Source organism: Teleopsis dalmanni, chromosome 1 (genome assembly GCF_002237135.1).
Source record: "Teleopsis dalmanni isolate 2A chromosome 1, ASM223713v2, whole genome shotgun sequence".
In the NCBI taxonomy this organism is placed as follows: domain Eukaryota; kingdom Metazoa; phylum Arthropoda; class Insecta; order Diptera; family Diopsidae; genus Teleopsis; species Teleopsis dalmanni.
In genome coordinates this window covers 37,967,325-37,979,585 of record NC_051846.1, presented here as the reverse complement: position 1 = coordinate 37,979,585, position 12,261 = coordinate 37,967,325, and the positions used below count along the sequence as shown (strand labels likewise).

At 29.6% G+C, this 12,261-nt stretch overlaps 1 protein-coding gene across 3 annotated transcripts; it reads right to left on the bottom strand.

Annotated features, from left to right (window-relative positions):
* Positions 1-2,393: 2,393 nt before the first annotated feature.
* Positions 2,394-9,991, bottom strand: LOC119668293 (85/88 kDa calcium-independent phospholipase A2). Of its 3 annotated transcripts, none has more exons than XM_038077754.1 (14): positions 9,958-9,991; positions 8,148-8,440; positions 7,788-7,958; positions 6,149-6,277; positions 5,737-6,090; positions 5,410-5,675; positions 5,156-5,350; positions 4,925-5,028; positions 4,309-4,857; positions 4,159-4,246; positions 3,976-4,099; positions 3,367-3,490; positions 3,210-3,303; positions 2,394-3,138 (listed from the first exon to the last, which is right to left on the bottom strand). In XM_038077754.1, exons 1-14 carry the CDS (start codon positions 9,965-9,967, stop codon positions 3,000-3,002), a joined length of 2,640 nt encoding a protein of 879 aa, XP_037933682.1. In that variant the 5' UTR covers positions 9,968-9,991; the 3' UTR covers positions 2,394-2,999. The 3 variants fall into 3 exon arrangements, with proteins under 3 accessions (XP_037933682.1, XP_037933680.1, XP_037933681.1); XM_038077752.1 differs by lacking the exon at positions 9,958-9,991 and adding an exon at positions 8,957-9,094; XM_038077753.1 differs by lacking the exon at positions 9,958-9,991 and adding an exon at positions 8,604-8,738.
* Between the last annotated feature and the right edge of the window lie 2,270 nt (positions 9,992-12,261).

Genomic DNA, 12,261 nt, shown 5'->3' with positions numbered 1-12,261 from the left:
TAATGTGGTTGAAACTCCTCAATGTGTTTAGAGCTGCTTAATGTGGTTGAAACTGCTAAATGTGGTTGAGCTGCTTTGTGTGGTTGGAGCTATTTGATGTGGTTGTAACTGTTCTAAGATATTGTAACTGCTCGATGATGTTTATGCTATTTAATAATGTGTGAATTACTGGATAATGTTTGAGTTGTTCGATGATGCTTGAGTTGCTCGCTTATCTTCTGGCTGTTCGGTGATGCTGATCGATGTCGCTGGATTTGGTCAATGGTGACCAATTATGTTGGAGCTGCGCGAGGATATTTGAATTATTCCATTATATTCGACTTGCACATTATATCTAATATAAAACGAAATTAAATGTTCATGCTAATTTTTTATAAAATTTAACTTTATAAAATTTAATACTATACATTTATAGTATAGCTACTTTATGATGTTCGAAGTGTTCGATGATTTACGAGTTACTTGATAATGTTAGAGTAGATGATTATAAAACTGCTTGCTTATGTTGAAACTTTCGATGGTGTTGTTGGTACTCGATATTTAATTTGCTCGATGCTATGTAAATAGCATTGCTCGATGATATGATATACTCGATCATATTTGAGCTGCTCTTTGAGCTGGAGGTCAATGCTCGAACTTAGAAAACATTATCAAACTGCTTAATGCTTCGAAGAGCTTAAATAATATTTAAAGTATTTTTAAATACAATAACTAAACAAAGAAAAAGTCAGTAAAAGGGTTATTTAAAAGAATCTCCTATTTGGAATTCAGGTTCAGTATTAGATATTGAGCGACAATTCTGGTAAGTGAAATCTTTAATGATGAATGTTGTCATAGTACCTAGGTTAGAAAATGATAAAAGAGATTGAATTTTATTTAACTCCGTCAAAGAGTATTGAAGCGACGACGAAAGTTAAAATCTTTATTTCAGACTAATAGATTTAATTTACAAAAAATGATTTGTACTATCATATGTATATCTGAGTTTATAATAATAAAATTTAATTTAATCCGTCGTTATATTCAATAGTTGTTAACATTACTGGTAAGCGAATTCTTTAGCCAATAATATCATTATAAACTGTCTTTTTTAAGTGGTCGATGCGAGTGGATTTCAATACCATTATCAATCAATATCTCTTACTCTATTAGAGCGTAGTAAGAAATTGGTCTTTAATTCGAACGGATTAAGGTTTCATAGATATTGTATATAAATGTCGACGTATATATTAGTGACTACATCGATTAAATTTAATAAATACTCATTACAAATCTTAGTCCGAAATCTTAGTTATTAGATAAAAATGATCAATAAAAATAGCGTTTCACTTGCAGCATCTTCTTTTCTAAAAACCTAAATGAGAAATAAATTGGGTTAAATTCCGTCATTTAAAGATCATTATTGATCATTTAAATCTGTTTAATGAGCAAATAAATTATAATTTAGCCCCTTAATGATAGTTTAGCTTCTGTCTGTGCTTTATAATGCCATTATAAAGTTAAAATACGTTTTAACTAAACTAAAAAGCATTATAAGAAATTTTTATTAATTAAACAATTAGAATTTATCTGTTATCAATACGTATTTATCCTTTTATTTGATGAGATACTTTAATGGTCGGAGCAATACCAAATCTTTCTAAAAGTAACATATCCTCATAAAAACTATTGTATTTGTAATCTACAAGCAATATCTAGATTTTGTTAGGGAATTTTTATCGGAGTTCACTAAACCATATATTAGCTTTCAGTTATATACGCAATATATAACTGGCGTATATATATGTATACATGGTGTATATATATATACTCAATTACACCATAAAATTCAGGATTTACATACATAATTTCGTTCCAAGATTGCAAGGATAATTACGAATGCTTCATGTCAAGTTCACACAATTTTAATCAGTCAAAACCAAAAGAAATGATGTTTTCAAACATCAATAATCATTCTTAAAGGGATTTACATGAAATTGAATTTGTCAGAGTAACTGGAAATAATAACAATAATATAACATTTTATTTTAAGTTGAAATCCTTAGAACAATGCAGTAAGAAAAATTTTTCATTAAAGTAAACAAAATTTGGTTTTAAAAATTCAATTGTTTAACATATATGTTTTTATTTAGAAAAGTGTTTAAATGAATTATGTTAAAATGATAATGTATAACTTCATAGACCAGAAAAAAATTATGAATACAAGTAGAAATTCATGTATTTTGTATTAAATATATTTAACATAAATTCATTGAAAACTAAAATTTTAATTTTTATTAAATAGACTTAAATCAAATACATTTAAAACTTAATGAGAACAGTATATAAATGTTGGCTACTAGAAATACATTAATATTATATAAAACACGTATCACATCAAAATTAAAATATATATTCAATACATTGAAATACTAACAAAGCTATTATATTTAAGTATAAGTTTAAATTGGTTGATAAAAGTAACATAATGTTTTTTGAACTATATCTTTTAAAAATTTCACATTAGTATCATAATTATTAGCTTATAAGAGCTTTTAAAATTTGGTAATTTTATATTTTTAATAACTATTTGGTTCTCATTACTCAATGAACATACAACTAAAGAGAGACATTTTCTAAAAAATAAATAATATCAAAATCTAGTTAACTTTTAATGTATTGTTAAATATTACAGCATCTGTTAAATTCCATTTCTATATAAAAGATACCTAACTGTTGGTGGTGTTTCAATTTGTATAAAATTTATGATAGATTATCAACTTAAGTTCTTTAAAAATCTAAAAAAATCTAGTATTCAATTTTGTCTCAAGACTTTTTCGCGCATACCAGTCAACGCTTCATTGTTTAGACTTAACTGATTCCTAATAAATTAAGACCGCATTTTTCCCCATCTTAGCTTCTTTTCTATTCAATCAACTTTTTAAGAAAACTTATATGTGCATATAAAAAGTTAAAGAATGTAATTTTTAAATCTTAACGGCCTTAATTAGTCTTTTATGCTACTTAAGAAAATTGATCATTTCTATTATTTTATTACGATTACTGTGAATGTAGGCTTTTGCATGCCAAAGCATATTTATAAGTTTTTGATCACTTTTCTCATCCATAGCAATATCATCAGAAAGTTGTGGATTAAAACTTGAAAAGAAAAACATACAAGTTAAAAATAATATATATAACATTACATTAAATATTATCTATCTACATACCGATAATATGGGATGCCAATAGTACTGCACCACGCACGTGCACGATCTACAACACGTCCATCTGAGGCCGTTGCTTGATCAATTAGTAAATTGCCTTGAATAATAAAAAGCAAGGAGTAAAAATAGTGCTCAACATACAAAAATTTGATTCACTTACCAATTGTTGATAAACCAGCTGCTAGTTTTGCAGTATCCCATATACTTTCCGGACGAAAAACGTCAATTTCTTTTAGTTCAGTAACTGGTATCAGGCCTGTGCCAAGCGAAACAACAACTGATATCTGTAACAAGATATTTTTTACATTTTAATATAAATAGTATTTTCATAAATGAAATCAATTTGCTGTTTTTTTTTTGATATTCTAATTTTTTTTTCTAGCTTCAGCTTTGAAAAAAAAATTTACTTTGAGGTTAAAGTAAAAATATATAGACACAGTTCCATATTATTCTATAGCCGTATTTATATATATCTGTCAAATATGAAATTATTAATTCATATAACCTTCTTCTTCTTCTTCTAATCTTCTTTTAAATTAAATGTGAGTTCCTGTTTTTGGCATTAACTCTATTCTACTGTGTATAACAGTTGAATTCATTGGAGACTAATTATTACTGTACAATAATTGTCAATAAGATAGATTCCAAATTAAGTTTACAATAAATAAAAAAAAGTTTTAATATATAACAACTAATTTGAACATAAAACTTAATCAGAAAACCCTGTTTGACATTAGTAAGATAAAAAATGTTAATGAACAAAACATACCGGCACAGCTTCAGCTCCACGTCCAACACTTTTTAACGCCATGTTGTATTCATGTATTTCAGTCATTGCGTCCAATGTTGGATTATTTGCAATTAATCCACCATCTAGAAAACGCCCAAAGGATCTGATCGAAATAGCAAATATTAAGTTTTGATATTATTTTATTATATCAAAAATAAATACCTAAAGTATGATGGAGCAGCACCTGTTGCTCTTGCAGCTCGCCAAATAAGTTGATCCTCTGGTTGAGGTGGCGGTACTCTACGATTAGCTGTATAAAAATAATTAAATAAATGAAGGAATGAAAATACCATGTAAATAGCTTATACATACTAATTGGTGTGACGATACCAAGAATATCACTAGCACTTGTGTAATTTCGAAATAGATGCAAATCCACTGGTTTCCGATCCGCCATAACACCGGTAACCATTATTTTTGGATGCTTTATGTCAGTCATAACTGTATATTCTCCCATGTTATCTTTTAATATTGATTCGAACAATTCACTGGGATATGGTCTAGAACCAACAAAGCACTGCTCCTTCATGCGTAGGTATAAGCCCATACATTGGCGCATAGTTTTACCACAGCCTAAACCAAGTGCTAAAATACCACCAGTGCTAGTACCAGCAATCCAATCAAAAAGATGAATAATTGGTGTTTGTGATAGTTTTTCAATTTCTAACAGCATTTGTACTAATACAAGTCCCCGAATACCACCTCCATCAAGAGAGAGTAAACGTCCTCGACCGTATGCTTTATCGCCTTTATTTGTAGTTGCAGAATCTGATACTGGTGAAGAAGGTGAATTGCCAGCTTCAGGACTGGATAGTAAGGATACGACATCTCCATCGCTTCCAAGTATTTCGACAGGAGATTCTAGATATAATTGAAGTTTTCATTAAAACTATTCTATTTATTTTCAGAAGTTTTAAAAATTTGCTACCTTTTCTTGAATCAGCATTTACTTTAGATGTAAACATACCTAGTAGAGCATCCATTATACTTTGACCTTTTTGTTCTTTTTCTGTATTTATAATCACTGGTTGTCTACAATGCACAGTTTTTTATTATACTATTTATCAACTTTTTATGGTATTTGAAAAAGTGTTATTAACAAATAAAGTTTACCTATATCAGCTAAGTTTTTGTAAAATATTGTTTGAAATTGACTTACTCTGGCTTCACTTCGTTTAGTATACCATTGGCATTTGGCCCAAAAATACCTATTACTGCCTGACGGCTTGTAGTAGCTAACATGTTTTCAATGTGTTCTCTCTGTTCAACTGATTCTGGTGCCTCTGGTGGTATACCATTATAGGTACCCTTTGCATTACAACCAGATGGGCACTTAGTATTTGAAGATGAACAACTTTAGAAAAAAATGATAAAATATTATATAAATTTTTGAATGTATTAATTAATGCTAACCGTTTAGCGCCTACAGAATGCAATATATAGAGAATTTCATCCGATTTGCTGCCATTAGCTTCAGTACCAACCATATGCCTTGGGCTGTTACCATCTTTATTTTTGATATTAATGTCACATCCAAAGACCACAAGACATTCAACAATAGGTACAAATTTCTTTTGAATGGCAATATGTAACGGAGTTTGACCGTGCTTGTCAAAAACATCGATTTCAGCATCATGTGCCAACAGCGTTACTACGCATTCAAAACGATTTCGTTCCACCTTGTAAAAATAGTTAATATAATAATAACTAAAGTATTTATATTATTGAATAATTTGTTACCATGACATGTAAAGCAGTGCGTCCATCAAAATTGGCTGCATTTACATCACAACCACTATTGATAAGTGCTTGTAGTGTTTCACGTGATGAACACCAGTGCAAAGGTGTACCACCATATTTCATGTCTTGTTTATATAATTTATTCGTATTGTTACGAAGAAAACCGGCAACTGAAGTTGGGGCTGATGTGTTGTAAATCTTACTAACATTACTAGCGCTTATATTAACATCAGCACCTGCTAGTAACAAAGCCTCAACGCAGTCTGGTTTATCAGATAGACAAGCCAAATGTAATGGCGTATAACCATCAGAATTAAGATGATTGAGATTTACAGTGCTCTTTTCACTTAATATCTGCAAAAAATAATACATTAGAATTGTTTAAATAAAATAATAATTATATTAAATTTACATTTATTATCTCCTTGGTAGTACTTGCGGCGTAGTGAAAAACTGAGTTGCTATTGTTATCCAAATGTTCGATTTTGCAAAGTGGTAGAAGAATTTTAACCATTTCGACATTGCCACATTTAACAGCTAACTGCAATTAGAAATTTTTAGTAATTTAGTTTTTTTTCTAGAATAAAATATATTTAGCAACGTGATTGTAAACTGTGTATACATTTCTAAGGTGGATCTTTTCACCTCTTACGACTTTTTAAATGCACATATACATATAGTTGGTACAATTAGACTACCAGATGTATGCGTAAGATTTCTCCAGTTTAACTAAGAGATAGCGCCAGCGAAAAGTACGGAGCATATTAATTTGTCAAATACGTGATTTTGTTCGCCTGAAGGTGCATCCAAGCCGAAGCGAACGCTTGCGAACGAACGAACTTTTGCAGGTATCATTACCTGTACATTACCAAGCACATTTAAGTCGAGTACGTCAAAAACTTGCATACTTCTTCAATGATAATGTCGAATTTTTTGCTTGAAATAGAACATTTGCGACACGCATGACTTTTCTTAATTAATCAAAAGTAAAAGACAGTTAAGAGTCATCATTTGCTGGTAGAAACATATGGTGAATACAATCCGAAGATCAAAACAATTTCAGACATGGTTTCAGTAATTTAAAAGTGGTGATTTCTATGTGAAAAACTGAGCTCTATGGTAGTCCACAAAAATATGAATATGAGCAATTGCTAGAGTTATTGGATGGTAATTCTACTCAAATTTAACAGCAATTGGCAAAAGCATTTAATGTATCACAAGAATTAATCAAAAGACATTTACGAGCTATGGCGAAGACCAATAAACTGGGAAATTGGATTTCACACTGTTTGAATGCACGTTATTGTTGCAATATTATTACTTTTCGATAAAAACCTGTCTATTAAAACGGACGTTGAAAATCAATTTAATGAGAATGTTAAATGGAAAATCCGAAAGCCACTTCTAAATTGTTTCTTCAACGTCAGGAAAGAAAATCATTTTCCTATCAAATTGTTACTGGTAACAAAAAATGGATTTGTTTTGAAAATCCGAAGTATTGTGTATTATGAACGCTTGAAGTTCGGCTAACACTAACGAATAGTTAATTAAAATCACACGTTAATCGAAAGACCACCGGAATGGACCAGAAGACATGGCAAAGTGATTTTGTTACACGATAATGCACCGTCTTACACACCAAAACTCGTGAAAGGTATCTTGAAATCGATTGGATGGGGCATTCTTCTGGACCCGTCCCTCCCCAGACCTGGCGCCATTGGACTATCACCTCTGCACATTAAAGGGGCACGCGGTTGCAGAGTAGTACTTTAGCAATAACAAAGAAGTTGAAAATGGTTCAACGAATGATTTGCCATGAAAAACAAGCCGTTTTTTCTGATATGGTATTCATAAATTACCTGTAAGATGGGCGACATGTGTAGGAGGTCATAATTATAATTAACAAAAATTTTCTTTGAATATTACTTGTTACTTATTACAAAAACACCGATAAAAACCTTTTGCATATATCTGGTAAAACGCTAGAAATTCCGTTTTAAAAGTTATACACATTCCTAATTTTAGAACTTTTTTAATTAGTTTATGCTTACCTGAAATGGTGACATGAGATTTGCGTGATCAGCATAATCGATAAATTGAAGAACTTTAGGATTACTAATGTAATCCACCATATTGAAATAAGCAACTAAATGCGTTAAGGACCATGCAGGATTCTCCGTAAGAATATCACAAACTTTTTGCAAGCCATTAATATTGTAAAACTATATACATAATAAAATTAAATGTTTAAAATTTTTGTAAAATTGCGACAAAAAACTGTACATTTCTAGACAATCAGTGTAAGTTGATATATTTACCCAGAGTAAATAAATATTCCTCTGGGTATAGAGTAAATATACCCAGAGGAATATTTATTTAGCAAATAATTTTGAAAAAACTAGTACACTTACTTCCTTAACAATGCTAACAAATATTGGCAATCGATGAATAAAAGTATTAAATTTTTCCTCTGCCTCAGTTTGCGTGGTTGAACGATATAAACTGAAGGATGTAGTATTCGAGTCGGTACATGGTCGCTGTAGAACGATTTCATAAAAGGCCTTCTTTTCGTTTGTATTAAAGGGTGGAGCAAATAACACCATAGCATCATCACGTGCCAGTACTTGTAGTGTACCCAATGATTCACTTTTTATTTCTATTACTTTATTGGGGGCTGTCTCGCCGCCCAGTAATCGCTGCAAAACTAGATATAGAATTAAATCGTAGTTAATATATTCAAATTAAAAATCACTAAGTAATCGCTCTACATTTAGTGTTAATCTATAGATTTGGATTAATGAAGGAAGAATATGGTAAATATAAGACAAAACATTTATTTATGGAGCATATAAAAGAGTTCACAATACCGAAACCGGAAGCAATCACTCCTAGACCCATCCATGCCATGTTGTTTAAAGTGATGTGATTCTTATTGTTTAGACTTATAGTAATTGGATAGTTGAATTATTTTTGGTAATTAAAATAAACTTTAAAAAAAATTGGTGAAATTTTATTTTTTTTGAATGTTTATGAGTTGACTGACATATATTTAAAAATTTTTTACGGTTACTGATATATGTACATACATATGTAATGTTTTTTTTCAGTAATGTATGATGGACAAAAGTAACATTTGTTATGATCTATGTAAATGTGATTATTTGTATAAGAGAATATGTTGAAGATTTCTTTTAAAGCGAGGGTTGGTTTCTAATTCCACCTTTGCTATGTGAATATAAGATCCGTGCAGAAGAAGCGCACATGCTTTATTTATTACGCATCTCTTTAAACCGCTCATTGAATACTTTTCATTTTTATTTTAGTATACATATGATATTTGCATATTAGTACTAAACTAATTCGAAACATGTGTTTTATTTTATATAGTATATGTAATTATCTAAATATATTTGTAACTGAAATCTAAAACAATTCCGGGTAATATGAGTCATTTTCAAAGTGTGTTCGCAGAATTAAATATTTAAAGACTAGTTTCAAGTAAACAATTCAGCTGTTTTTTATAAACTGATTCCTAATTTCGTTAAGCTTTGCATATTGATTTTTACAACGAAAAACTTAATAAAATTTATTGGTTCTTTATGTAAACAAAGATAAGCATTTCGCTAATATTGAATTTCAACTGAATATATAAACCAAAATATAAATAAATTACGCAATGCTATATAGTAGCAAATACGCAAGAGAAAAATACGTAATTACTAGTAAGAATCAGACATAAAAAATTCGAAGTCCAAAGCACAAATTATAAAGTTTTTTAATATTCATCATAATAAAAACGATGTCTCTGCTCTGATTATCTTTATGGTAAACAACTTAAGCTGACCCATTGCCATGAAGATTAATGTATACGCTGACTCAATAAAATACTTTTAAACTTAATAGACCTTAATACGTTGAGTGGGTGAAGGGAAGCAACACAATTAAGCATCACTACCGGGTAGAACGGTCGGTGGTGATGTGTTTGAATGCTATTTGTAATTTCGTAATTACTGACATAATTAAAAAAAATTATTTTTGATCCATTATTGAAAATATTGCAATTAGAAATGTTGTGACTGAAATTTTTAATTATACGTTTTTTGTTGTTTTGTATATGGTTTTGTTTAATAGTATTTAATGCATTTTATAATTGTTTATGTATATTGATGTATGCGTTTGTAACACCGTTTTTGTATTAGTATACAATTTTTCAATTCTAACCATTTAACATCGCTTTAAACTAAAAATAATTCAGCAGATTTTTTTTGTGTATTTATATCGAAACACTGTCTTTTAATTTATTATTATTAATTTAGTTTTAACAATTTTTTAAGAAGAATCGAGTGAAATCTATTCCGATTATTGACTTAGTATTGAGTCGCAAATACACTACTTCCAAAAAAATAACATTACAAAATAATGGAAGTATTTAACACCATCTGTTATCATTTTAGGGTTGCCATATTTTTAACTTTAATTTGTTATGAAATTCATATCAACACATAGATATGTATACACCAGCGCCAAATATTCAGTAAGTATTTGTAGCGTTTAAAACTAAGCCTTTGGTAATAGTTAGTTAAACAATAAGACAACAATTCCTTAATTTAATAAGTCATACAAATCTTTAAAATACTTGTTTACAAGCAAACTAAAGATATATAAATACTAGTTTTAAAATATATCTGTTTCATGTCACAACTCTACATAAAGCCGTTTCGGTGGCTCGTAAGTATGGCAAAAAACAGCAAGTAACTGGCTTATACTGGCCGAAATGTACGCGAAACAATAACATTAGGCCTTTTCGATAGCTCACAAGTATGGCAAAAAATGTATACTGGCCTATATTGGCCACGCGACTATGGCATCACTGTTGCAATCTGTCAAGTGTTATGTTTTGACAAATAGCAAAAATAGCATAATGCAAGCAAATTACATTTCGTATAAAAATATATAATTAACATAAATTAAAAATGAAAATGAATACGTAATTAAAAGGAATGGTAAAAATATTGAAAATTACAAAATAAACCACTGAAATTTTTCTTTTTTTCAATTTTCAAATTATTTAAGTTTTGAATTTTGTTTGATTTTTATTTAAATATAATTTTCATATATTTGCAATATTTGTTGGAATTTCCAATGAGGGTTCACAATAGTTCGCTTATTGTGTTGGTAACACTTTTTTTTACTGGCCGAGGTAGAGAAAATATAAGCTTATTTTTTATTTTAATATATATTTATTTTAAAGGGTAATTGTTAGCATTTTTAACGGATGAATATAATTTTAAAATATATTTCCAGTGAACATTCACAATAGACTGATTTTTGAATTTATGTGCATTAAAACTTAAGGCGTGAAGTTTTTTGCGAGTAAAACCTAACTCTAAGATTTTAAGATCATTGTTGTTGCTTTACATGTTTTCTTTCGTATGTTACGAGTATTTTTTTGCTAGTCTGTAAGAAAAATATACGACTGATATAAATTTATTTATATTTATATAAAAAATGTTATTAAATTATCTACAGTTATTTCTCTGTTTTATGTTTAATTATCAAACCACAGAATTGTTTGAAATTTTTTATACTTGGAAGTATTTCGTCGTAATGTTCCTTGGTACTTTGAAAAGTCTTCTTAGAGCCCGGCCTTGAGCAATTTCTAGCTGCCGAATAATAGTGTTTGAGGCTTTGCTAAACGTTACACATCCATATAGAACTGACGGACGAATTATTTGGTTATATATATGCTTCCTGTTCTTAACATTGAGATTTTCATTTTTGAATTGTGGTTGGAGGTGATGAAGAATTTTGGCAGAGCTAATTCGTTTCAGTTGAACATGTTAAAGCTACAAAAAATATTATATGCATGTTTATTATTTTAAAATCATTGCATTAACTGTCATAAAAATATATGATTTAATATATAAGCGTTTTGCTAATAAATTTCGTGCCACAAAAATGCTACAATAAGGTTTTGAAATGTATGATATGGTAACATCACCAAAATTCTAAATTGCGGCGTATGGGCAGCACTCTGGGGCATACAATATATTAAAGTCAAACTGACAGCTGCAACGAAAACGACAAAAATTGGGACGAAAAGCAATTTCGTAAAACAAAATTTTTATGGGAGTTGGTTTCATACAATAAGTATAAAAGAAGAATTAATACGGTTGTGCTAAATAAAAAAAGCAATAAGTAATACATTAGGATTTTCAATAAACGATCAAAATTGAAAAACACATCATACGCCAGACGAGACTTCATACACCCCACAAACAATTCTCTGAGAAAGGAATCAAAACGGCAAATTAGGTAACTTTAGCAGCAAATAAATAATCTGTTTCGATTTACGTATCACCACATTTAATTAACGTGACCTTTGATGACAGACATTTCCATACGCCGTAGCTAATACCGTTGATCAAATTGTTTAAAGGTAAGCTTATTTAAATTACCCTATGATATCATGCATACTTTTTTTATTTATTTATTTGACTTGGTGTATCATCAGAATTAGAAAAT